The sequence below is a fragment of the Podarcis erhardii genome (genome assembly GCF_964252035.2).
Source record: "Podarcis erhardii genome assembly, chromosome: 6".
Taxonomy (NCBI): domain Eukaryota; kingdom Metazoa; phylum Chordata; class Lepidosauria; order Squamata; family Lacertidae; genus Podarcis; species Podarcis erhardii.
Window position 1 is genome coordinate 28,775,314 of NC_138510.1, and position 27,405 is coordinate 28,802,718.

The 27,405-nt window shown below is 43.1% G+C and overlaps 2 protein-coding genes across 3 annotated transcripts; one reads left to right on the forward strand and one right to left on the reverse strand.

Moving 5' to 3' along the window:
* Positions 1-5,314: 5,314 nt before the first annotated feature.
* On the forward strand, positions 5,315-10,712 carry RAB5IF (RAB5 interacting factor). The gene is made up of 4 exons (XM_081866859.1): positions 5,315-5,489; positions 6,691-6,794; positions 9,705-9,834; positions 10,148-10,712. The coding sequence occupies exons 1-4, from the start codon at positions 5,352-5,354 to the stop codon at positions 10,187-10,189; spliced, it is 414 nt and encodes a 137-aa protein (XP_081722985.1). The 5' UTR covers positions 5,315-5,351; the 3' UTR covers positions 10,190-10,712.
* LOC309344474 (ubiquitin carboxyl-terminal hydrolase CYLD-like) lies at positions 10,147-26,785 on the reverse strand. 2 transcript variants are annotated; one of them, XM_081866857.1, is made up of 12 exons: positions 26,685-26,785; positions 23,623-24,051; positions 22,715-22,847; positions 21,470-21,611; positions 20,715-20,822; positions 18,941-19,020; positions 18,658-18,724; positions 17,734-17,863; positions 17,435-17,543; positions 17,227-17,339; positions 15,654-15,843; positions 10,147-14,889 (listed from the first exon to the last, which is right to left on the reverse strand). In XM_081866857.1, the coding sequence occupies exons 2-12, from the start codon at positions 24,034-24,036 to the stop codon at positions 14,690-14,692; spliced, it is 1,686 nt and encodes a 561-aa protein (XP_081722983.1). In that variant the 5' UTR covers positions 24,037-24,051; positions 26,685-26,785; the 3' UTR covers positions 10,147-14,689. The 2 variants fall into 2 exon arrangements, with proteins under 2 accessions (XP_081722983.1, XP_081722984.1); XM_081866858.1 differs by having other exon boundaries at positions 26,690-26,740.
* Between the last annotated feature and the right edge of the window lie 620 nt (positions 26,786-27,405).

Here is a 27,405-nt window from a genome sequence, read left to right on the forward strand (position 1 = left end):
TTGCGGTATTTCCATCCATTGGGTACTTTTAAATTTTGAAATTAGAGGCTGCCTTACCCTCCAGTAGGGAACCTGGTGGCGCTGTGGGTTAAACCACAGAGCCTAGGACTTGCCGATCAGAAGGTCAGCGGTTCGAATCCCCGCGACGGGGTGAGCACCTGTTGCTCGGTCCCAGCTCCTGCCAACCTAGCAGTTCGAAAGCACGTCAAAGTGCAAGTAGATAAATAGGTATGGCTCCAGCGGGAAGGTAAACGGCGTTTCCGTGCGCTGCTCTGGTTTGCCAGAAGCGGCTTAGTCATGCTGGCCACATGACCCGGAAGCTGTACGCCGGCTCCCTCAGCCAATAAAGCGAGATGAGCGCTGCAACCCCAGAGTCGGCTACGACTGGACCTAATGGTCAGGGGTCCCTTTACCTTTACCCTCCATTAAGAATTAGATTAAGAAGTCCCATCTGGATCAAGTTCAAGGTCCACCTAGCGCAGCATCCTGTTCTCACAGGGGCTGACAAGATGAGTGCAACATCGCTCTTTTTGCTTGTTATTTTCAGCAACTGGAATTCAAGAGGCATGCCGCCTTCAGTCCTGGAGGTGGAACCTGTTATTTTAGACCCTATCCAGAGCAACCAAAAACAAATGTGCTTCGTCAGCCATAAGGCAGCCCTTCAAATAGCTGAAGATGGCTTTTCGCATACTGCTTACTAATCTCTTTTCCAGGTTAAAAATCATCTGCAACTCCTTCAGCTTTTCTTCGTAGGATTGGATATTCAGGTTCCTCACCACCTTTGCTGGCTTCCAATGCAAAGGGCACTTTGTCCAGGCAGCAATTCTGTAACACTTTATCTGGGAGCAAATCCCACTGAACTCAGCGGTCTTTACTTCTGCATGGACACGCAGAGGAATGCACTGCAAGTAATAGGCCTGTCATGCTGTAGTGAGCAAGTTTGATGAAATACAATGCAAAGTGTTTTGGAAACAACAACTTCAAATCATTACATTTCCATAAAACCCAGACAGAACGCCTTTGCACTGAAATATTATCATTTCTACACATGTATGTCACGCTTTGTCAAATTGCCTTGAAATATGTTCAAAGCTGAAAGGCAAGACTTACAATTATTTGTTTTTTACAACAAATAAATGGTAATTGCTTCCTAACCATTTCCTCAGGAATATATATTTGCAGGACTTCAAAATTCATTGTAACGGTGTGAGATCATAATTATAGTTTTAACATTTATAGAACTGTCTACAGCAGAGCTGGGCAAATATTGATTGGGATCTCCTGGCAGATTGCTAGATGATTTGTTGTAGATTGATGAAGGGTTCTGAATAGCAATTGTTTACAATAGCAGCAATAAGAAGATTTCGTGTTTTAGAATATCTGATTTACAGTAACTCGGATGTAGACTTGTATGTCCATTTACCGGTCAGTGTATGCCTCTTGTGGTAGATAACTGACTTTGCCCCCAAACCAGCTTTTCCAATCTGTCCCCACCCACTGCCAATATTTTGCACCCAGTTTGTTTTGTGAATCTCAGGGTTCCAGTAAAAAGCAAAACAGATCCCCCAAGCCTGAAGTCTGCTCACACTTGCTTTGGAATATCCCCATCACCACTTCACATACATTATCTACTCAATCTTCGCACCAACTCTGCACAGTAGGTTGACATTATTAGCTTCCTATTACAGAGAGGGAGCTGAGTCGGACAGGCTTGCACAACTTACAGTGCAATTGTATGCACTTATATGGAGACGTAAGCCTCACTTAGCTCAGTGGGACTTACTCCCAGCTAAACGTGTATAGGACTGCAGCCTTAGGGAGTTTATGAATAATCAAATTTTAGGGATTTTAGCTTTACCACTCACCCACTTAACTAGGGCTGCAGAATTTAGGTTGCATACTAGCCTGGAGAAAGCCCCACTGCATATGAATGAGTTTTACTTTTGGACAAGCACACATGCTAGACAATTTATTAGTTAATTACTTGACTGGGGGAAATAATTGATCGATTAATTTATTTAAAGAGCTTATATATGTACCGCTTAAATACAATAGTCTCTAAGTGGTTTACAAGAATACAATGCAAAAAGTAAAAACCAGTTATTATTTACTCCTGGATGAAATGGGCTAGGATTGCAGCCTAATATTTCTTTACTTGGATGGCAGTCCCACTACACTAGTCCTGCTCTCTGAACCAGTGTGGCATAGTGGTTAGATTGTCAAGCTAAGACCTTGGGGACCAGAGTTGAAATCCCTGCTTATCCATTAAGTTCACTGGATGGCCTTGGGCCAGTTACCATGTCTAAACCTAATCCCTACCTCACAGGTTGTTGTGAGGGTAAAATGGAGAGGCGGGAAGAACTCCTTGAGCTCCTTGGAAGAAAGGTGGGATAGAAACGTAATAATAATAATAATAATAATAATAATAATAATAATAATTCAATTCTTGAATTAAGCCAGCAAAACATTTTGCAATCAGAACTATGTTCTTAGCCATTATCCTAAACATATTCACGAAACACACTTGAGATTGCACTGGTAGTAATACAGTGGTACCTCAGGTTACAGACGCTTCAGGTTACAGACTCCGCTAACCCAGAAATAGTACCTGAGGTTAAGAACAGATGAGAACAGAAATCACGCAGCGGTGGCGCAGCAACTGCGGGAGGCCCCATTAGCTAAAGTGGTGCTTCAGGTTAAGAACAATTTCAGGTTAAGAACGGACCTCCAGAATGAATTAAGTTCTTAACCCAAGGCATCACTGTATGTAGGAAACTCGCAATAATGGGCACAAAGTCAATAAATACCATGACCTGAAAGCACAATAAAGAACTACATACTTCCAGAGGTATGTTCTGGAGGCTCCTGCCAAGTTGCCAGTATGATAAACAGGTACTCTCTCTTCTTTTGTTCTGACTCTTCACCAATTTGTGACCCAGAAGGGTTTTTTTAAAAAAAATTAAGTAAGCCCACTGGGTTTGGCTTTGCTGCTTTGCTGCTATGGTTATGTGTTTAATAGTTTTTGTTATATTACAAAACAAAATAAAAAAATTCATTCCAGTAGCACCTTAAAGACCAACTATGTTAGTTCTAGGTATGAGCTTTCGTGTGCATGCACACTTCTTCAGATACCATGCACACGAAAGCTCATACCTAGAACTAACTTAGTTGGTCTTTAAGGTGCTACTGGAAGGAATTTTTTTATTTTGTTTTGACTATGGCAGACCAACACGGCTACCTATCTGTAACTGTTATATTGCAGTGCAGTTTTAGGAGCCATATTCCCACTGTGAGAGCAATGAGTTAAGCAAATACAGTGGTACCTTGGATTACATATGCATCAGGTTACATACACTTCAGGTTACAGACTCCGCTAACCCAGAAATAGTACCTCAGGTTAAGAACTTTGCTTCAGGATGAGAACCGAAATCGTGCAGCGGCGGTGTGGCAGCAGCAGGAGGCCCCATTAGCTAAAGTGGTGCTTCAGGTTAAGAACAGTTTCAGGTTAAGAATGGACCTCCGGAACGAATTAAGTACTTAACCCAAGGTACCACTGTAGTGTAAATTCCCAAGTGCCTTTTAGCTTTCATGGCTATATTTGTGATCCCATGGGAAAGAAGATCCCATGTGAAAGCTGTGGAAGACAATAACTTTCTGCCACCTTGCGGCCAGTGAACATAGTATTAGGATCCTATTTGAAAGCAATCTTGCTTCTTGAGCCAGAAGGGGAAATCCACCCAAGTGAGAAGTCAGCCTACTTACTGCATATGATAGGTATAGATGCAAACACATATATGCACTGAGGCCCCGCTGAATTGGCTGGTTTCAGCTTTCGATGCACAAGGCACATGCATTTACCTTGTCTACTTATGTATAACTAAGGCGGGAGTAGGGCTTCCCTTTCCCAGAGGGCCATTTCACTTGTTACATGAGCAATATTATATGACCATTTCACATATCAAATGGGTTGAGTGTACACTCAAAAAGATCCTGTAGCCTTTCTGCAACAAGTGTACCTATATGATACATTGTTTCAAAACACCTGTTTGTGTCACTTTCAGCCTTGATAATTTGGGGTGTCTTCTTTAAAATTGTTAAGGAATCAAATGTGTATGAAGAGAACTGCTCAGCCTTTGTAACTCCTTTTTTATATAAAAAAATTGAAACAGAATACTGTACTGGAGACTTGGCACAATCCCATGTATATTTTGATGCTGGGGAAGACGTAGATGTTTAATCATGTGACAGTGTTATAGTGCTTTTATGATGTTTTGGCTTTTAACTTATTTTAGTTTTTTGTATTTATATTTTATTTTTGGTGGGGTTTTTTGTTTTTTTGTAAAATGGGATTTCTTGAGCAGACAAGCATAGGATTGTTCTACGTATTAAGTTACTATTTTGCAAACATTTCATACTTCAGACCCAGTTCCAGTTCCCTTCTCTCATCCTACCTGAGCCCAGTGTGTATTACCAAACATAATACATTTGTGGTATAAAAAAGCTGCAGGATTTTAGTACGAAGTTATGGGAGATGCACTGATGGGGAAACAAAGCTGTGTGGGCTCTTTGCACCTATGGATGCCCTATGGCCAACCTACATGGCATCAGCAGTGCAAGTCATCATGAATGCACAGTTTTTATTTATTTAATTTTTAAAAAGACGTCTGAAGCTTGGAAGAATATGTTCAAGGCCATTCAAACGGGTTCTGGTTGTCAGGGCCACCTATAAGGCAAGGTGAGGCAGCCTCAGGCAAAAGGATCCACAGGGGTGGCAGATCCTGATGTAGATCTTCACTCCTCCTTTCTTCTCTGGCAGGGAGGAGAGCACCATTTTGTGGTTCACCTCTGGTGCCAAAATGTCCTGGGTTAGCCCTGGTGGTTGGGAAAGAATTAATAAAAGCACATTGTAACACACACACACACACACACACACACACACACACACACAGTCTTTTATATATAAGTAGCCTTGCTCCGCCCCTTTTGCCAGTGTTACTCCACTCAGTTATTCCTGCACTGCAGCGGGTCGGACTAGATGACCCTCAGGGGTCCCCTTTCCAACCGTGCGACTCAGCAGCCACGTGCTCCTCCCTCCTCCAGTCTGCGCGGCCTCGAAGGAGCCGCGATATGGCCTATCTCTATCGCCGTAGCGCGCTCCGGCCACGTGACCGGAGCCGCGTGGGCCCGAGCGGGGCAACGCAATTGGTTGGGCGCCGGCCCGGCGCTCACGTGGCCGCGCGGGTGCCTTCGGTGCCGCGAGAGAGCGCCGAGTGTTGCGGGGGGAGGGCGGCCCGGCGGGGAGGGAGGGAGGGAGGCAGGCGGCGGGCAGGCGGCGGCGGCGGCAGAGGACGATGAGCGGCGGCCGGCGGAAGGAGGAGCCGACGTCGCACCCGCAGCAGCACCTGGTGGCCAACGGCGGCGGCGGCGGCGCCTTGAAGGGCTCGCTGTGGGGCAAAGCGCTGCGGAGCGACTCCGCCTGGGAGGACAAGGTGAGGCCTAGGCCGGGCCGCGCTGCCTCGGCGACGGGGGGCCCTGGCCTGGAGGGGCTGCGTTGGCCGGAGCCTCGGCTGCGGCGGCGATCGAGGGGCACCTGCGGCCTCCCGGGGTCGTAGTGGGACCTTCTCTGCTTCCTTCCCGACGGGACTCCCGAGGTCCGCCCTCCGGAGCCCAGTGCGAAGGGGGAAGGATCCTGACTCCCGTCCTGAGTCCTTACGCCCCCAAAGCCACGGCTGGTTACTCCCCCATCACCACCACCTGTCATTTCAGAAATACAATTTATCCACTACTAGACTATATATATATTTTCAAGTGGCTTTCCTTGTAAATATCACTACCAGGCGGCTTATAATAAACACAGCGTGCAGAATAGTAAAAGCGGGGGGAGCCAAAGGCGCGTCTCTCCCTAGTTCTAACACTTGACTGTCAGGGCTCAAAGTCCGTGGTGGTTAAACAATTGGGCGTTGGGAATCCTTTCCTGTCAATTTCAAATTGCTCTTACGTTATTTTGTTGACCACCCCCCTCGCCCCCCCGCCTGCTGGAGGCAGGCTGTGGAACTGGAAATACTTGATCTGGATTCTGGCTCTGCTGTTGCCTTGTAGGAAGTCCTCTGACAAACTACTTCGTAGTCAGTGAGCTTTGACAGTATAGCACGCCTGGGAGCAAAACCCACTGAATTCTGTGGGATGGTCTTTTAAATAAATAGGGTTGGGCAACACATATGAAAGTGTTTTAAATTTGACAGTGAGTAGCACCAGTGGTGTTAAATTTTCATCATCCCAAAACACTACCGTTTTTCCTCCAAAAGTAGGGTGCCTGGTAGGGTCCTTTGGCTTTGGTTCTTCTGTTGTCTCCTGATGCCCATTGAGTGGCTTATCTTCCTTTTATAAAAATATCATAGAACAGAACCAAGTACGAAATGCACATTGGCTGGTAGCGTTTGACATTTACAGTGTTGGTCTTAGTGATTCAGTTCAGGATCCTACTACTTCATGTTAGAATATTTCCTTAATACATTAAAAGAAACTTAAGACTTATCCTTTATTGAGTGGGAAGTACAGTTATTTATTATCTCCATCTCATCTAGCCCAAAATGTATCTTCAGAGCTGCTTCTTTTTGTCCAAAGGGGCATTTTGTAAGATACATGAATTACAGATCCATATGAACTTTGATTTTTGTCTCTTCTCCACAGGATGAATTTCTAGATGTGATTTACTGGTTCCGGCAGATCATTGCTGTTATTTTGGGAGTGATCTGGGGCATTGTTCCATTGAAAGGATTTGTGGGCATAGCAATGTAAGTTTTTGTTTCTTCTTGTTTTTGTTGTTATATATTGGAAAAGTTGTCAAAAGAAATTGGAAACAGCTGAAATGACAAGATGGATAATTCTAAACCCTAGATCTGAAAGTCATTTCCCATATACATTGCATTATAAATCGTTGTGAGTTGGCAACTCCCAGATTGTGAGCCTGCAATTTTTTTGCAGTGTATTTTGTGGGAAAATAGAGAATAATGTCTTTCTTTCACTGGATAGAGGGGGAAAGGGGGGGGGGGAGTTGGACACACATACCCAGAAATGTCTAGAGGAAAACAAGTGGGGTTTTTTTATATATAGTGCTTTATGCAGTCAACGTACAGTAACACTAGCAACTCAGAGACCTACATATATTTGGCATCTCTCTGTCTCAAGAGACAATGGAATATATCTCTGGGGTAAGTCAAACCACCAGAGAATCACGGTGGCTGCTGTGGCTGCAGAAACCGGTAACTCGTAACTGCTGCATCCTACATTGTTTTTGCTGCCTTAGCAGCACCAAAATGACCATTCCAGGGCACAAGCCTGGGTAGGGTGTATGGAGGTTCTGGGCTGCCCAAATGACAAGACCTCCCTCTTGGCTTCACTGTGTTCCAGAGGAAAGCAGAGCAATACATTTGGCACCAGCTGAGCTGCCGGAAGGAGGTATACAAGATGCTATTGAACTGTCTTAGGGACTCCACTCTGAATTTCTGTACGGTTTAGCCCTTAGCCTTTACTTCTCCCAAAGATGTCCAAAGGCAGGTAGACCTTAATATAGTTGCCTTGATATTTGAAATGTTTCAGTTCTGTACATGAATAGCGCCTAAAAATGTTTTTGTCTGTGAAGTTGGTTGGTAAGAATGTGCTGTATCATCTTAGCTGTGACAAAGGAATATAAAGTTAGTAAACAATATACCATTTAAAGTTCTTGAACATGTCTTAGTCATCCATTTTTGTAAACTCTGAGGTCTTTGTTGGAGTGCTGGGAGGGAGGTTGGCGATTTCAGACTAGTGCTTGTTGTGGCCTTGCTTGCAAATTCATAACCACATTTAACTTCAGGGCATTAGGGTAGAAAATGTGGAGAAAGAAATTCAGTGTGGGGAAATTCAGTTGCTTCATCAGTTTAGCTTAGCTTGAATGCCATTGTGGTGTAATTATCGGCATACTGATCTTAAAGAACCCAAGATTTAAATCTCTGCTCAGTCATGAAGTTCATATGAGGTGACTTTGAAAAGGACCTAGAAATTTCACCTGGCAAGATTGTTGACTAGAGCTGGCTATTTGCAACATCCGACGTGATTTTTGTACTGATTTCTGGTTTGTTTCTGAGCTCAGTTCAGTATTGCCAATTATTGCCTTTATCCGATTTAGGATATTTTGCTTGTTGGGTATGCCTGCTTTCTGAGATCAGGATGAGCCCCTGTTGTTTGTGCTCTTCCACCTGAAGTTCAGTTGGTGGGAATCTTTAATATTCTTTGTTGCCAAGCCTAGATTAAGAAACACCTTATCTGGGATATTTCAATCTCCTTGCTCGGGTCAGAAAGGTTTACCTCGCCTGGGCCAGTTCACTCCAGCGGAGATCCCTCCGTGGGCCGGATTGCGCACACGCGGCCTCGATTTCTGGCATCTGCGCAGACACAATTTTCAGCACCGCGGAAGCAAGTGCCCGCACTGCGCCGTGCTGCGCTGGTTTAGTGCAGCGTGTAGGGACTTGCCGAGTGGGCGGCTCAGTTCGGGGGCAGCTTGTGGGCTGGTTAAACAACCCCCGTGGGCCGCTTGTGGCCCATGGGTCTTAGGTTGCCTAACCCTGTCCTTGATGTTTAAAGTCTCTGTCCCCCCCACCCCTTGGAGGCCTTTGGCTTACTGGGTGTTTGACTCAGATCTTTTTTTTCTTGATGCCATTTCATAGAATCATAGAACTATAGATTTGGAAGGGTCATCTAGTCAGACGCCCTGTAATGCAGGAATCCTGTCCACAGTCATCTGTAGGTGGGCTTCAACCACCCAGCATTTAAAACTAGCCGTCCTTTTGCAAATGGATGGAGATGTCCAGGCACCACCTTTGGTGCCTAGCATCTCCACCTGCCTGGCTGCAGTCAGGTGGTCTGCCTGGCAGTGCGGCAGCAAAAGATGCACATCTTTTGCTGCTGCACTACCCTGCAGACCAGCTGATTTGTGTGGCAGCGCAGCAGCACAAGATTCTTTTTTTTTTTTGCTGCCAGGTGAATCAGGTGGTCTGCTGGGTAGCATGGCAGCATAAAATAAAACAAAATGTCTAGGCGCCATATTTTATTTTAGTGCCAACAACCCAGGTCCCACATGGCTCCTATCTTTCCTATTCCAGTTTCTAACACTGAAACTACCAACCTTCTGGTTAACAGCCAGACACAGTGACCCATTGCACCACCTGAGAATTTGTTTTTATCATTTGCTGTCTTGTGTGTGTGTGTGTGTGTGTGTGTGAATGTTTTTTAAAAAATATTAACTTTTGGGTGTTAGCCATCTTGAACCCTTCTGTTTGAGACAGAAAGGTGGCATACAATTTTTTAAATAAGATAAATATATTTTGTCAGTCTTGTAAATTTAATATTAATATTGTATATTTAATATATTAATTAGTATAAAAATATACTGTGTCCTCACAGGTAGCCCTGCCATGAAAAGGGCAGAGTAGAAGAAATGAATCTGACCAATGAACCACACACCACCAGAGGCTGTCCTGCTAATGCTCTATTGAAAGGAATAAGAGCTACATAAGAGCATAATAGTGCTCTTCTGTATCTTCCATTAATTTCAATGCAGCTTGCACAAGAAAACACCCTGGTGGAGTGTGGCTGACACATCTGATGTCTTTACATTGTGCAAGTTGAAAGTGATGGTTTCCAATATGCTTCTTTCTCCCTTCCAGATTCTGCCTGATAAATGCTGGTGTCCTGTACCTCTATTTTAGTAGCTTCCAGCAGATAGATGAAGAAGAGTATGGTGGAACTTGGGAACTAACGAAAGAAGGGTTCATGACATCTTTTGCATTGTTTTTGGTAATCTATACTCCTTATTTGTTGACTGTTGGCCCTGAGCACATATTGTAAAACAAGTGACAGATCACCACCTAAGAAGCATAAATATATTTAACGAGATAGGAAGGAATCAGAGTGAGGGAACAAACAATATAAATTACTTAAGAGCGCAATAATTTAAAAGGGTAATGTACAGATTATAGTACAGAGCTAATTATAAAGCTTTTTATGACCTGTATTGTTTAAGTCTTATTCAAAAAGAGGAAAGCAAAATACTGAATCCAAAAATCAGGTTCTTCGCTGCTGATGTCATCTTGTTTGTACTTCCTTTCAGGTTGTCTGGATAATCTTCTACACTGCCATCCATTATGATTGATGAAGTCGGCCAAATCAGTTGTATTCATAAGTTGAATAATACTTTAAGAAGCAGCCTCTGATGAACTGGGGGGAGGTAAAATAAGCCCATTTTTCTACACGTGGTCCAAGGAGATGGGACAAGCCAAATGGCTTCTAAGAAGAGAAATTGAGCCTGTCTGATTATTTAAAGAAATGTTGCTTTTGCAGAACTTTTTAAAAAGCCATCACAATGTTTTGCAAACAATACAAGACTGTTCGACCTTTCAACCTTCTCTGTGATTTTGCCTGGTACAGTGACGGCAAACTTCTGTATTCTAAAAGGGTGACCTTATTAATTAATTTGTGTCCATTATCTTGCCCTCTCTGAATGAGATCGAATCAGTTTGTGACTTGTCTTCCGTTCGCTAGACGTATGTTTTTAAAACCATAAACATCATGAGGCATTTGGTTGGAGGCGAACTCTACAGAAATGATTACAAGAGCATAGAGTTTAATGGTTGTCCTCGGCTTGTTTTAAGAAAATTAAAGATCTGATCTGATAATTGATTGTATTAAGTATTAATGTCTTTAACTGGTTCATTCAGGGTTACTTAAATTTTGGTTGCTTAACAGTGTTATAACCAGAATCTTCAGATTATTTCCTAAAACTTTGTCATTAATTACTTATGGAGCAAGTGCTGGATTTACCTGGCTTAATTACTGAACTTTCACAAACAGTAACCATGGTTTAGGAACACAATAATGGTTCAGTTAACAAATTAATTCAGTTCTCAGAGCCTACCTCAGAGTTCAGTGGTCTAAATGCACAAAACAATTAAGACGTATTTCAGAACTCAGTTACTTCAGGATCTTTCTAGGATTTTGAAGTTGAAACACAACACGCGGAATAATTAAAGCAGCTAAAGTCCTGTACACAAAATTAACACTTTCAGGGTGGGAGTGGATTGATCTACAATTTCAATTTTGATGTTTCTGATTATTAAATAAAGACATTAAATATAACCATGTTGGTGGCTGTACATTAGTTTAGGTCACTTACGATTTTTAACTGTAGATCTTTTCGAAAATATGCATTACAGTCTCCATGGATATATTTAGGAAATAGTCTCTTCTAGGACCAGACCTGTCTGTTCTCATCATAATCTCAGATGAATGGGCAGAGAGAAGAGCTTTGCACTAAGAATGCCTTATGGTGACAACCTGACTTGAGTCTTAACACACTGTGGATTAATTCCTAGTTCTTCTTAGTCTTCTGTTAAGCCCTCATTTTTGACTTAGCAAGGTCACTTTCAATGTACTGTCCTTAAACTGCTATTTTCTGCTTCGTTGGTTAGTTGTTAGAATTCTGCCAAAAGAAATGAAAGCCTGAAGTACTGTATGTGCTGAGAGCCATGGCAGGTGCTGCTCTTGCAGGCTTCGTTGCCAACTAACAGCCTCTGCTTATCTGGTTTGTGGATTTAATCTCTCATTCGCCTCATCAACCAGAAGGAGTCACATTTTTCTCCTCAGAATTTTCATCTCTGCTGGGTTTAAAATTCCGTTTCTCAATCAGCATCTGATTTTGTTTACTTACACTTTCAGTCACCTACCAAATACAGTACATCATTTTATACATGAAAGCTCTCTAATAAATGTCACATGATTAAGAAGCTGGTATGTTTCTTTTTCATTTGTACTGGCATGCTCTTATTTCAGACAATGGCTTAAATATTGAGGGCTGACTTCTCCCTTAATACTTGCTTACTGGATTAAAAAGGATGACTAGTATTACTAGCCTATGTGATCTTAAAAATTGGTTCTCATCACGTAGTGAATGAAGTTCTCCTGTTTTCTTTGAAGTAATCTGTTGTTGTGCTATGAGTGTTTGGTCTTTTGCAGTGTGATTTCTCATGCCTGACTCCCACAATACATTGATTTTGCATAAACATTTTGCATTGGATGCATACTGCCTGTGGCAGGCGCTCTCAGTACAGGTGTGATGCTGGGTTTGGAAGCATCCAGGCGATTTACAAACAGTCCTGCCACTGCTTGGCAAGCTACTTCTAAAACAGGGGTGGGGGATTTGTGGCCCTCTCTAATATTGGAGTATAACTGCAATCATCCCTGATCGTTGTCTGTGCTGGCTGGAGATGGTAGGACTTTGAGTCCAACATTATCTGGATAGCCACAGGTTCCTCATCTCTGCCCAAATGAAAACTTGGGGAGTTTCAGAAGCAGCCTTCAAGGCAACAAAAAGCAAAACTTCCATTTGCATATGTGAGCCTTTGTATCTACCCAAAGTCGCTCACTAGAGTATCTTGGTTTTGTGTTATAATTTACAGATCATGAGGGGATGATCATTACTCTTGCTTTATGTTATGCACTCTATGTAATTCCATTGACTTTATTTCATACTGGTTGAGCACTGAGGTTTCACAGTCAGGAAACAATAACTTGTTACTGGAAAATCGTTCTTTCGTTGCCCTCAGAAATGTGGTGCCACAGTTTCATCTGTGCTTCAGTCTACTGAAGTGGAATGACCAACTTCAGCCCAGACTTTTGAAGACATCTATCTATGATAGGTACAGAGTCAGCTTGATGTGGATTTTACTGATTGGTGTGCTAAGAACACGATCCTTGATGCTGTGCCTGATTATTATTTTTCCAAATCAATGCCTGTTAATACAAATATGAACAGGAGACCAAACCAGCAACCATTTCTAAAGTGTTTGAGACCAAGAACACTGAAGATAACACTTAATGGCTTAGCATTTTATCCAAATGCATCCATGCTTTGTTTTAACTAGGATTTGTTGAACAAGTTAGGATAGGCTCACCTGGTGGTATGCTTCATCTGATATTGGTTTGCCCTCCCTGCACATACCTTGCTAATACCCTGAACATCTTTCCATTGGGCAGTTCCAGAAGCATAACAGGGAACACACAGCCTCTGTCTGAACACACACCCTGAGCCAAGCACAGTATCAAAACATTCTTCCACCTGTCACACACCCCACAGAAGTTTGTTGCCATTATTTATTAAGCCTTTCCTTCCAACCCTCTGAAACAAAATATCTTGCTGCAAACTTCAGACTGCAACCTTAATCAGCTGTTAATAAAATTTGTTCAGAATATGTGAAGGTTTCTCTTTCAGATAGGTTAACCATCCTGTAGCAGCTTTAAGGGAAATCTCATACCCCTATCTTCAGTAATCACTATATCCTAGCTTCTAGCCACATATCCCAAGGGAAATTGCTTCCAATTCTATTCCCACTGAGCAAATCCATCTTTGTCTTGGAAAAGAACATGGCTATGTAAAATAAACTCTTACCAGCTGACAAGTTTGTCAAACCATCCTCTCTAGCACAGCTGAACACTTGAAGCTATCACCCACCTTTCTGAGGACCAATCCTTGACTCTCACCTCTCCCACTCTTCCCACACTACCAGTCCAACTCATTCACTAAAAATCTAAATTTTTCTTCACTCAGAAAAGTTATGGTTGGCAGGAATTACAGGTGAAAGCAAAAGCTCTCTAAAAGTGGCTTGTAGGGCTGTGTGGGAAGTTATGTGTTTTCATTTTGTTATGTTATTTATAAACCACCCTTACAGTCATAGAGCCAAGACAACACCATACAAAAAGAATATTTAAAAACAACATTTATATAAAAACTACAAAACAATAAGAGCTAAAACAGCAGGATCTAAATGAAGTCATACGCAGGGTGCTGGACAGGAAAGGTCTCAGGGTGGGAGATGGGTAATTGTTGCAAATGAACTGACCTTGGGCACCTCTAGATTGTCAGTATTTTGCAGGTGGGATCCAAGTAATTAAGGTGCTCTTGTCACTACCGTAGCTGTCAGGAAGGTGGTGAGAAAATGCATTGTAAAGTGTAGAATGAGTGAACAATTAACAAGATGATGTATAAACACCCCACAAATAAAATGAGATGAATGCCAGTTGTCCTATAACCTCCCCACAAAGAAATTGGAATAAAAGCTCAATAAAGAATATAATCTAACCTCCATGTAAGCTTTATAAATGCAAATCAGGATGAATGTTCAACAAATAAATTGTATGTATGAGCAAGAGCTCATTTTCAGTGCCTGATGAAAGCAGCTTCAGAAGCCTTCAGTGAACAAGGCTGATGCCCACCTGGCACACAGGTACAGCATCCTCAAGGTAGGTTGGGATGTTCCTTCAGGAAAATATCTCTTCTCACTTTGCAGGTGTTGCAGAGATGAAACACACCACAATCACTTGGGCAGTCTTCCTTGGCATCTTGCAAAGCGGAGAGGGATTTCCACCTTTACACCAGTGTGTAAGCCGGAAGATAGTTCCAGAAAATAATTGCCCAGAAAATATGACTTTGAAAGCAATGGCTTGCTATAACACAGACCAATGCTGTTATGTTGGAGGTGGGCTTTATTATAAGCCTATAACCTGGCAGTTCCAGCATTCATGCTTCTGTCTCACAATAGAAAGATGGTGGTCCTTGTGAGCTTTTAAATTCTCTCTCCAAGATCTGCTCAGAGGGAGCTCAGTTTCTGAACCAATACTTGGAAGAAGCGTGCTGTGGCTTTTGGTACATAAATGTGTAAGCATCGCAGAAAAATCTTCTGGAAAAAGCATCCATCTGCTTGGTGTCCACAGTAGCAAATTCCTCGGGTGTCATAGCCAGATAGTCTCCAACCTGAGGGCAGGCCTTGACCACAGGAATGTTAGCTCCTTTCTCATTTTCTAAAGAAAAACAGGGACAGTTTAAAAAGAGTCCGCTAAAGATTATTATTATTATTAGTTTTCAGTAGAGATTGTATTGTGTTACAAAACAAACAAAGAAACATGGAGAAGTACATATAGCATCTGCATTTTTTATTTATAGAATCATACCAGGAAATGGCAGAAGAGAGCTGAAGAGGCTTGTGACACACGAGGAGACCCTCCCCAGAGCCCCCAAAAGACGTCGGTGAGGACAGAGGGAGCCCTAAAGAGACTGGAGGCACAGCAGGGCTTTGTTTAGGTTGCTCAGCCTCCTCACCTAGCAGCTGACGCCTGGGGTAGTGCAGCTGCTGCATGTTGCTGCTGCTTTTCTGTGCCTCCTCCAACTGGCCCCAGAACTTCAACTCTAGTTGGAGAGAGAGTTGTGTGTGGAGAGAGAGCTGGAGAGCAGGCGGGAAATGGGCATTTAGAGCCTTTTTAGAGGGTGCCCCCCACTTTACGCAATTTCACTTAGGCTCACGGGGGGCCCAAAATGTGACCCCTGCATAAGTGGTGGGGGTGGATGCCTCTAGTTAAGCATTGTGTGAGCTTGTGAAGAGCAAGACAGTAATTATATTTGTTGCCATGATTCAGCAGTGCTGAAGAAAGCTATGTCCAAGTGAAAATAGCGAGGAAGTAAGAACTAATGGGAAAGGGAGATAAAACCTTGGAAACACGTGTTGAAGCTGGCGGAGCTCTGGTTTTTAGAATAACCCCCACAAATAAGGCCCAAGATCCTTGCTTACGCAGTGTGCCAGCCATGCTGTCGAAGAAAAGCCAGGAGTGTCTCAATGGGCCGTATTTAACAAAAGCCACGTAATGGCTGCTTTCTATGCAAAGGACAGCGAAGAGATCCAAGGTGTGCTGCTTTGTGGAAAGGCTGTTGGGTCCTAGTCCTTTGTAAGGATGCTTCGGTCCAATTCGATGAGATGGTGGCTGGATGAAAGAAACAGATGAATGCTAGTCAGAACTCGACACTGTTTTTCGGGCTTTTCCGCATCTTAAAGTGGTGATTATAATGTTCTGTTTCCTTGTGCTAATCCTGGGTGTCACACTTTGACTGTGTCACCCTTCAGTGCAGTCCAGCAATGTAGGCTTGATCTTTGCAAACCTGTTGAACTACAGCAGGAAGCCACCACCTGTATTTTCCAGACACAATTGAAGACATTTTTGTTTTGGCAAGCTTCTCCAACTGCATGAAAAGACCTCGCTGCTTCAGGTGTTCACTTCGCATTGCTTTGAAACCTATTTTCAGGTTTCTTTGTACTGTTTTAAAAAACCATTTTAGCCATGTCTATGTAAATAGCCTTGAGACATAAAAACGTAAAAGGCAAATTTGTAAATGAATTAATAATAATAAACCCCTAGCTGACAGCCTGGTACAGACTGTGCCATTTGCGTAGCTGGTTTTTCACTATAACTGGAAATCTTGGCCAAGAAATTGCCTGAGGTACCTGGAATGTTTATTGTGCAAAGAGGATTCTGGGAGGCTAACCAGTTGGGACATACTTTTGGGTTTCCCAATAGGGAGAATGTGTTATTTCCTAGAATACAAGTTATCATGTTATGGAGGAGGAAGGAGAATATGCAGGTTACAGAGTTCTGAAGGAAGGTCCTTGAGGTAAATTTACGAACTTTTTCAGGGAGGGTGCTGTGCCTTTTTCAGCTGCACAACCAGCAGAAATCTAGCAGAGAAAACTATGCACATCTCTACCTACAGGGAGAATGTTGTTTGTTGAAATTGTGCCAAAGCTGGCAAGCCTAATTTTTGCATGCTTGCCTGGTGGGTGGGTAACTCCACATGTAAGTGTGTAAGAAGCTGTAGCAATAAATCCCTGAAGATGAAGGCAGAGGCTCACAGTTACTAAGCGGTACTGGTGAAGCTAGAAGCGTAAGTAAGAGATCAATATGATGGACAATTTATGGAAGAGTAGAAGCCTTTTTTTGGGTTATTTGAAAAAATGTGATGACCAAATGAAATTGTGAGCAGGATTTGAAATTTGAGCAACAGGAAGAAAATATATGAATATATGAAATAGAGGACTATGTATTAGTCGAAATGTGTGATATTATGCAGTAGGTGAAAGGGGTGGGTGTAAAAAAGAATGGAATGAAAGGTGGTAAGTCAAATTGTAGCAGAAATGTGTAACAGATTTGAAATTAATTGGTTAAAGTTATGAGAATTTAATAAAAAACCTAAGGACAAAGGTTCATTGCTCACATGGACCATTTGGCTACCTGCTAGCAACTCTTGCCAATGTCATTTCAGAACCCTCCCACTGACCTATCATGAAATAATCATTCATTGCTCCTTTGTACCTTAGAAAGGTTCTCAAACAGTTTAATGAGTTTAGGATGCAGGAGGGAATCCAGTTGGCACCGTGAGCATCCATGGGCTGCCTCTCCTCCACAAACACAACACACCCGTGGAGCTACAATCATAGAAAAAGAACCCAGGTTTGTTACAGTAGTCTTCAATTGGTTTTTAGTAACATCAAACCCAACCAGTATCAAATCTTTGATTTACCTTGCTCCACCATATCTGTGAGGTCAAGCTCGAGAGAGGGATACACTGATGAAAACTTCTTATAGCTCTTCCCAAACCTAGGCATCTGTAAGATGAGGCATGAAGGAATCTGGAAGAAACGGACCTTTTTGAAGAGTGTTTGTATGTGTTTTGCTGTAAGTTGGCTCAAGATGGAGTGATCCAAATAGAACTGCTCCTGAATAGATCATTCTTGGTTGTTGTTGAGGTCTTTAAAATACTGAGAATCCAATATTCTAATCTTGAAATATACACAATGCTACCTAAAGCCAGTTGCATACCTCATCCAGCTTTAAGCCATATGAGAGCAGGGATTTTTCCAGTAGCTGCTGCACAGTGGGCACTTTGATTGTAGCATCTTTCTCTGCAAGGATCTGGTAGCAATTATATTCTAGCACTTCGTTGTCTGACCTAAATTTTCGGGGGGGGGGGGGAGAGAAGTTTTGAAGCTCAGTTGTTTCGAAGCATATTATGTACGTGTAGATGTATACCAATGTTAACCCACTATCACAAGTGCACTGTCTAGTAAAAGTCTGTACAAAAGTGGCATGGAGGATGAATCACTTGCTCTAAGGCCAGCAAAACCACACACATTTGTCAGGACCAAGATCTACTGCAGGAATATATTCATTGATTACAAGAGAGAGCAACAAATACTACCTCTGGAGGCTTAACTGTGGAGGTGGCTGTGTGCAACCCATAGCTTTTTTCCTCCAGTGTTTGCCTGGAGGCAAATAATCTGGGTCAAGCCATACCTTCCCAATCAAAACAGCACAAGTAGCTGTGCATGGCTTGACTACTACCACCATGTTTTTAAAAATGTCATTATTGGGGTATAATATTGACCAGGCCGTTGTTTTCTTGCTTTCAAGTTGTTTCCCCTGCCCTCTCATTTTCAGCCAATTTATAGAAGCTGTACCTCTTAGGCAAATTAACAGCTTTTGTGTTGGGCTCCTTCCTACTGAAAAACTTCACCTCCCAACCTATCTCAACTCAATGCCGTCTGTCCTCATCCATGTGACACAGCTAGGCTCCCACCCACACCCATTGCTGCACTGAAATGGGCTCCAATCCCAGGCCTTGCCTAGTCACCAGATTTTATGAATCCAAGAGTTGGCATCCCTAGTCACATGGTAGATATACTGCCCTGGTGACTGGCGCTCAGAGCCAAGATTTAAAAAAAGATCAACAGATCAAAGCCATACCTGATTTTGAGCAAGGGTTCTACAGCCAAGACCTCTCTGAGAAGGACATTCAGAAACTCCTCCGGATCTGTCAACAGTAGTCTCCATTAGGATAGCAAAAGGCCTGCAGCAGTGTGCAGAACTATATTCCTAGTTTGCACACTCTTCATTTGTGGACATATTCCAGATACTTCAAAGTGTCCGAGTGTATTTTTTAGGGGAGGAGGGAAGCAAGCAGTGGCAAAGTGACCTCCCCGTGCCCCCAGAGGTGCATTGAATGGACTATGATGACATTGTCCCTTACCTTTCTCTTCTGTAACAAAGCTGTCACATCGCAGCGACCTCCTCAAGTTCATCACATTCTCAGCTCCCACATAGCCATGCCTGGGAAAGATCAATACTTGCATGAGATATGTGCTCGCCTGCTTACAATGAGTGTTCATTAATGGGCAACCCAGATCATCTAGGAATGATGGTTGCACCTGCCTGCTCACAATTTTGTCTTTAGCCAGAGAAGGAAATGTGTGCTGTTGGGACTGCCTGGGAAAAAACCAGCCCCAGGGAGCTGCAAGGGAATGCAGCTGCTTTGGCAGAAACTGATGCTGTTTCAAGGTTAATTCTGCTGTGTCTTGTCCATGTTCAATGTGTATAATTACATTTTTTTAAAAAAGCTAAACATGTTGTTTAGTCTTTGACCAACTACAACACAAAACAGCCTGCATTCTCTCCATGAAACTGACCTTGTAATAGACAGCCCTGCAAATTCCTATCACTTGGGGGAAGTGGAAAGTATAAAGGGAAAATACTAGATGAGCCATTAAACATCAGCTCATGCCTTCCTAAAAAGCAGGTTCATTCAATGGTACAAAGACGATCCTTAAAATCTGCACCTGGAAGCAGATGTGCTGGTGTTTGCATGATAACAGGGAGATTTCCTTCAAGGGCTACCTGAAAAAATTAAGGTTATAGCTCTATTTTCTCTTAACAGTAACGTGTTTTATGAATTCCATGAAATGTATATAATGCAGTGAAATGCACAACTTCACTAGAAAGCATGGGTGGGGAACATGTGGCTGTCCAGATGTTGGCTGGTGCTGGTGGAAGCTGCAATTCATCATGGCTGTTGGTCAGGGGTGAGAGGAGTGATACTGCACCCCATCTAAAGATGGGGTGGTGCATCCTGTTTCACGGCTTGAGGGGAAATGGGAAGTGCTGCCCACCCAGCTGCTGCTATTACGCTGCACCCCTCACCTAGGTTGTGCCTCTGTGGTGCAAAGCAGCAGCAGCAAGTTCTGGTGAGATGTCACCAGAAGTCAGCATTGATGCCAGTGCTACTTCTCCGGCAGCGCTGGGGCAAGTGGGCATGCTGCTAAAAGGTCAGTTTAGCTTGATTCATTTCCCAACCCCCTGCTCTGTACTAATTAACGCAGGCCAGCAATTTGCTCTTTGAGAAGCTGTCGTAATCACACCAATAATTACTTCTGTGGACATTTTGATCAGTTCTTTCAACCACTCTGCATACTAATTTTCACTGGCCAGGGGAAGGAGTTCTTGCTCTTTGTGCATTTCCTAAAATAAATAAAGCGGCAGTGGGGAACCTCTGGCCTGTGGGCTAAATCAGGCCTGGCATAGGTTCCAGTTTGGCCCAGAAGGCCATTGCCCCCAAAGGTAACAGGTGACATCAGGTGTGGGGCAGGTAGAGACACGGCTGCAAAGAAACCGCTGGGAGCCTTTAAGTGCACTCACAATTGTTACTTGACAAGTGAGGCTTGCTGCAGTGCCAACTGGCTTATCAGTGGTGACAGCAAGTACAGATAGGATCTCCAGCACTAGAGAGATCTTTGAAATGCTATCGTGTAATCAACATGGTCCATGGGAGTGAGGAGAACGGGATCTGGCCCCACTAGCTGTCCCCTACCTCTACAGTATGGTATTTTCTATTATTGACCTGCTTAATTAGGCAGGATGAAAAGTCCAGTCCAAAGTTCCTTTATTCTTATAATAAATTACAGTCCATCACTGAGCACATGAATACCACAGATAGAGTACAAGCACTTTGAACATGCAATGGAACTCACTGTCTCAAAGGCTGCACAATCTGCTGCCTCAAGATTTGCTGCACTGTTGCATCGCGCACGTCAGATGAATAGAGGATGCCATCCAAGGCAGAGGAGAAGCTGAATAAACTGCAAAGAAATGTGCACATAAAACACATGAACTGAAATAGAAAGGGAGGTCATCACCTTTGTGCAAAATGGGTACCATGGCCTGCTACTTCCTAGTGTAGCTGCTGATGGAACTGGTCCTCCAAGGGCTCGGTACCATTTTGGCTTCGTCTAGTAGTCAATGTGTAGCAGCTCATCATATGCTGCTAAACTACAGCTTCCATCAGCTCCATCAGGCATGGTCAGTGGTGATGATGACGGAAATCGCAATCCTAAAAAGAACCATGTTGGATCAGGCCAATGGGTCATCTAGTCCAACATTCTGTTCTCCAGTGTGCCATCATGGGAAGCATGAAAGCAGGACATGAGCGCAACAGCACTCTCCCTGCCCTGGCCATTCCCAGCGACTGGCATTCGGAGGTATACAGCTTCCAAATGTGGAGTCCATCTATAGGGCCCATGTTGGTTACTCCTGGTCTAGCTGGCAATTTTGCAGGAAGGACGGGACCATGAAGATTGCAAAAAAGACCAAAGCACTATGATCAGAGAAAGGCAGCAAAATAAAGGGGAGAAGGGTTTGCTGAATGCATTGCTGAATGCAGGAGGCAGTGTGGAATGATGGAGAGACCACAGAGCTGGACCCCAACTAGAGCCAACACTGGACAAACCTGTAGAGGGTAGTGTCTAGGTAGCAGGAGTTGCAATGCCCCTGGATGCCCTTCATGATGCCTTCCATCTTCTGCAGGACGTCATGTTCCCATGCTGCCTCAGCATCATCCTCTGCCAAGTGCTCCATTATGTAACTGCCCGCTAGAAGAACAGTTGGGGTATGGTAAATGATGGTCCTGTTATTAACCCTACCTTCACCACGAGAGCCAAAATACCTAAAGCAAGACATATGGGGAACACATGGCTCTCCAGATGTTGCTGCTGAACTCCAATTCCCCTCAGCCCCAGCCAGCATGATCAACGGTCAGGGATGACGGTAGTTGTAGTCCCACAACTACAACATGGAGTAGGGCTGCCATATGTCCAGATTTTCCTGGACATTACAGGGATGACATCCAGGGGGGCAATTTGTCCTGGATCTTTGGCAAGTAAACTAAAAAAAGCTCAACAACTTTTGGGGTGTCTTGGTTTTTACTTTTCGAAATATGGCAATCTTAACATTGAGGGCCTGCAGACCCCCAGGGAAACCTGAAAGGGGATTGCAAGAGGGACAGTCTGAACGTTCTTACTCTCCTCCCTGTGATCAGAATTTCAGATCCCTGAGGACTGTAAGGCCCCTCCCATGGATGCAAGATTATGATGCCTTGAAATACTGCCCTGTGTTTTATGCCCAACTGCCAAGCAATCCAAGCAATTGCCTGGGGTGGCTGGATTTTGAGTTGCATCCCAGCACTCTCTGTGGCACTGGAAGAGATCTTGTGAAGTCCCTTTCAGATCACATGGTATTGCTGTTTGCTCTTGCCCTGTAAGTTTGGGAAAGAAAATTTGCAGTGGGTCTGCCCTAATGACAGAAAGTGGCAGGAGGGCAGCAGGAGGTCAGGGGAACTTCAGTAGTTGTATTTATTTTTAACAGCAACTAGCTAGGACTCACTGCCCAGGCAAGACTAAGGTTCCAGCTCCTTCCCACTGAGTTATGTTGGGAGCCACACCCAGAGACGGGAAGGGCACTTCTATTACCTAACAGGCATGTCTCTTACAGGTGCACAAACACACTACCAGGCACACCAAGGTCACGAAGCACAAATCATAACTCATTTGTTTGTGATCTTCCCAGATATCACAAGAACTAAGAAATTAGGGGACAATGATCTCAAAACCATGGATCTCTTTAATAAGAAATTTTGTGCAAACAAACTGGAAATTTTAGGGGACTGAGGTCTTGCAACTTCATCACCTACTCTTACCTTTCTTAAGGGAGCTCTGGCCAATCTCTTTGCACCAAACGGGATTGGTAATGCTGGAGCTAACAGCGACAATCTTGCTTGCATCGATTTTCAGCCTGGAGGAGCTGTTACCGAGGGCAATAATTCCTGGATCCTGGTTTAAGAAGCAAAGAAAATAATAATCGGTGTTGAGAATACTGCTTTTTTGAAGCAATAATCCATACCAAGGATGGGGAAACTGTATCAGTTGGACTACATCTCCCATCATTCTTTTTTTTCCCCAATATTTTTTATTAAGGATTTTCTTGTTTTACAGAAGTGTAGTGCCTCGTTTTTTGTTTTTTTCTTCTTCTTCTTCCATGTAACATTTTTACAAATCCGTTTCATTTGTTGAGGCATTAGGGGGAGAAGAAAACAGAAAGAAAAAAGAAAGGGGGGGTGGGGAGAGAGAGGATGGATGGGGGTGGGGTCGGGTGGCGGTGTTTCTATTATGTTTAATGTATGTAGAGTTTGGTGTCAGCGTTGCTTGTGTTGTTCACTTGTGTATCTCCCATCATTCTTGATCACTGGCCATGCTGATGGGAGCTACCATATCCCTGATCTATATTTTCCCTCCCAAACTTATTGCTGCAATGGCAGTACCAGTTTATTTTAGGGACAATTCCATTTGCCGAAAGTAGTGCCTTATGCATTTAAGAATGGTCATATAGGGGGTATCATAAAGTATATATTTAAGGATAGGTGATAAAGAGTAAGGGATGCAAAGATGAATAGACAAAGAGGCTAAAGGATTAGGGGATTCAGAGAAGGACCTGTGATGAAAAATGGGGAATTTGAAGGCTTTGCTCCACAGCAACTAAAAGCTTGGCCATTAACAGGAGCAGAACAGTACCAGAATACTCTGAAGCTAAACCCTGCTATGGCCTCACCAGCAACGCCACCTCAATGAGGACCATCCTCAGCTCTCCACTGCCCGGTTTCCTGCGCCGTTCCCAGAAGCCCCTCACAATACCAACAGTCGCCACTCTGCCATATCTTAGTTGCAGCACATCATGGATCCTCAGGCAGCAAATGGAAGAGAAAAGCTGTTCATTGCAGAACAGGCTATGCCTCTTTTGTGGGCTCTCAATGGTGAGCAACAGGGCAGCCTGGTGTCGGCTGAGAGGTCTTATGTGGCTGCTCATCAGGGCTATGACAGGCCTGGACTTCATGTCAACTATACGACCTTTGCTGTGCTTGCCCTCCACAAAGCATCCTATGGACCCCAAGGGGATTTTCTTCCTGCCAGCACAGATCTCTCGAGTTACAATGAAGGCCTCTTTCTTCTCTGGAGCAAAATCCATGGCAGCAAATACAACCTGTAAACATGAAAAAATCAGGATAGGAGATGATTGCCTTAGAGGCTTGCAAGAGACAAACTCAGGTCATAAATAGTTGGTGGGGTTTTATAGTGTGACCAGGGCTGTTGCTCAACTGAAGAAATTCATGTTCATTAATTATAGTTGCAGACTAATTGACTTCTTGTATATAAATAAAAGCAGTAGTTTGGAAACGGAATGAATGCTTCCACTATTTTTAAATCATGCAAGTGTGTTGCAAGTTTTGCCTTAGATCCATTTTTTATTGTGTAGGACAAAAGAGGACTCTTTTAAGAAATCACTTTTTATCTAGTTTTTTATATTAAAATTATATTTTTAAATAATCTGTTGCCCAGTTAATTTAAAATATAATTTTAATTTATCAAAAATGTTTTAATCAGCTACAATAATTTATATATAAGGTTTCTTACCTGCCCTTTACAATCTTAGGTGAGTTCCAATAATACAATATACAGCTATAAAAACATGTAGGACAGTTGCAATTGTTTAAAATGAGTAACACAAACTATTCTTACCAAAATAGAACAATATAGATTCAGCAAAATAGATGGGTCCTCCAAAACAAAATGCCTAAATTGTCAAAGGCCTACTTGTCTACTTAGATTTAAGTTCCATTGGGTTCACTGGGCTTTACTCCCAGGTAAGTAGATATGCTTAGGAATGCAGCCTTAGTCAATTAAGCAATGCAGTTGTACATATTATAATGACCTGGCATTTCTATAGCACATTTCCTAAGTGCTCAAACGTCATATACACTATTTCAGTAGCCCAGGGATAGAGCGCCTGTGTTGTCCTAAAGATGTTGTTGGACCACAACTCTGACCAGTGTAGGCAATGGTCAGGAATGATGGGTGTTTTAGTCCAAGCAAACTGGAGGGTCTCAGGCTCCTCACCCCTACAATAATCTGTAAATTTGACCAATATCTTCTCCGTATTAACAAATGAGAAACAGAAACAACAGTTGATTGCCTGCTGAGCTTAGTTTTGAACTGCAGGATTTCAGCTCAGATTTCTGTCCAGGGACAGCTGCTTCTCTAAGATCAAAAACGTGATGGTTGACACGATGCACTTCTTTTCCTACATGCAGCCCAAGAGAGCTCACTCACCTCCCATCACCGCCACCTCCCAGCTGCACATATTAGAGGCAGTGTGCTCAATGAATAGAATGAACAATAAGAAAGCCCCTATTCATGTTCTTTTTCTCTTTCTCAGGGACCTTAAGGCTATGTTGGTGACCCTCTCTGCCCCAGCTCAATCAATCAATGCACCCTTAGCTCAGAAGTGCTATACACCTGCGTTTTTACAGCCTTCTGTAAAGCTAACTTTACTCACAAAACTTTTGCCAGATGTAAGTTAATAGTACAGATTAAAGTTACACTGATTCTTTTAAATCTCCTATTTCCTATTTTAAATCTCCTATTTTTGAAGTCATCACATGGCAAGATGGGAGATACCATTATACTATTTATATAATTGCAGAAAAGGGGAATTGTACACTTGGAAAAAATCCAAATATTGAATGTGGAAAGCTGCATACCTTACAACATTTTCTGATGGAAATAGGGACATCCCATTCCATAATAATCATTGTACTATTTAAACCCCACACATCTTACTGGGTAGCCCCAGTCTCTCTGAGCAGCTTCCAACATATACAAAAACATAATAGAACATTCAACATTAAAAAAACCTTCCATGTACAGGATTGCCTTAAGAAAGCTTAACGGTTGGATAACTCCATCCCATCCAACACTTCTCCAATGAAAATAGGGACATCCTAAGGAAAAGCGGGACATTCCGGGATCAAATCAGAAACCGGGATGGTTTCTCTAAATCAGTGATGTCCCTGGAAAATAGGGACACTTGGGGGGAGGCTGAAACTGTGCTTCAGGTTCCCCCTTTCTGAAATAAATGAAGATCACCATTGGGTTTGAATGGCATTGTAAAACAATGCATTTATTTCAGTGTATCCAATGTTTCGCCGAAAAATTGATGCTTTTGAATTATGGTGCTGGAGGAGACTCTTGAGAGTCCCATGGACTGCAAGAAGATCAAACCTATCCATTCTTAAGGAAATCAGCCCTGAGTGCTCACTGGAAGGAAAGATCCTGAAGCTGAGGCTCCAATACTTTGGCCACCTCATGAGAAGAGAAGACTCCCTGGAAAAGACCCTGATGTTGGGAAAGCTGGAGGGCACAAGGAGAAGGGGACGACAGAGGACGAGATGGTTGGACACTGTTCTTGAAGCATGAGTTTGACTAAACTGCGGGAGGCAGTGGAAGACAGAAGTGCCTGGAGTGCTCTGGTCCATGGGGTCATGAAGAGTCAGACACAACTAAACGACTAAACAACAACAATCCAATGTTTAGAGGGGGAAAGATTTTTGTCTGACATTTTGAATGCAAACTTTCATTTACACATTATAGAAAATACTGGCTGGGTGTTATTTCCTCACACCTGGCTCTCCAGGTTTTGTTATATCCAAATCAACCTAAAGACAAAGTCATGAAAGTGGAAAGTTACCAATTTACTAGCTTCATTATTTTTTATTTGTTGTATACAAAGTCTGTCAGTCGCTTTTACATCTAGCCCTACAAGGCAGTTTTGCTTACCTGACCTTGGAAGGGATCTGATTCCTGGCTTGTCAGTCACTGCAAAGAGCCGGCTTTGCTCTTTTTATAAATAGCAGCAAGGGTGTGTCCTGCCTCTTCTGTAGCAATACAGTACAGCCTCCAGGGTGGATTTTAAGACACAGAACAACATTGGTATATCTAACTTCTGGCCCCGCCCTTGGAAAGAAGACCCACAGCTCTTCTAAAGTGTGGCAACAAATAAGCACTTCCAATGTGCAAAGTGCTTAACAGTGTGTGTGTGTGTGTGTGTGTGTGTGTGTGTGTGTGTCCATGTCCATGCACTATCTACCCCTCCGTAACCTTAAAGGAGTAAACAGGATTTTGTCTTCTGCAAGTCTAACCTCACTACAAGGCTCCCACCTGCCTTCACTATTACACCAGTACTGTACAGTGACTACACTCCTGTTGCAAGATAAAGATTAGTGCCATCATAAACCAAAGCAGAAATCACCCTGTTGGATTAAAGGGTGCTTCTGGACTGTTACTACTGTATTTCCAGGTGGGATTCAATCAAATAATGCCAGATTCAGGTAGCATAAATAAAAGTTGATTTGGTGCTCTGACACAGCAAGCCTTCTCTCCTACCCTTGACAAAATTGGACTTTGTGCAATAACGAAAGAGATGGGGAAATGGCCGGGACAAAGTGGGATAACAATTGCTTGATGCAATGTTGAACAACCTCCCTGCAAACTAATCAGA

Excerpts from the sequence above, each read along its gene's own strand:
- RAB5IF (XM_081866859.1), top strand. The coding sequence starts at position 5,352 with ATGAGCGGCGGCCGGCGGAAGGAGGAGCCGACGTCGCACCCGCAGCAG. Across the intron at positions 5,490-6,690 it reads ACTCCGCCTGGGAGGACAAG|GATGAATTTCTAGATGTGAT; the intron begins GTGAGGCCTAGG and ends TCTTCTCCACAG. Across the intron at positions 9,835-10,147 it reads CATCTTTTGCATTGTTTTTG|GTTGTCTGGATAATCTTCTA; the intron begins GTAATCTATACT and ends ACTTCCTTTCAG.
- LOC309344474 (XM_081866857.1), bottom strand. The coding sequence starts at position 24,036 with ATGGATTTTGCTCCAGAGAAGAAAGAGGCCTTCATTGTAACTCGAGAG. Across the intron at positions 21,612-22,714 it reads CCAGAGCTCCCTTAAGAAAG|CGGGCAGTTACATAATGGAG; the intron begins GTAAGAGTAGGT and ends CTGTTCTTCTAG. Across the intron at positions 15,844-17,226 it reads TGTTTGAGAACCTTTCTAAG|CCACCATCTCATCGAATTGG; the intron begins GTACAAAGGAGC and ends TCTTTCATCCAG.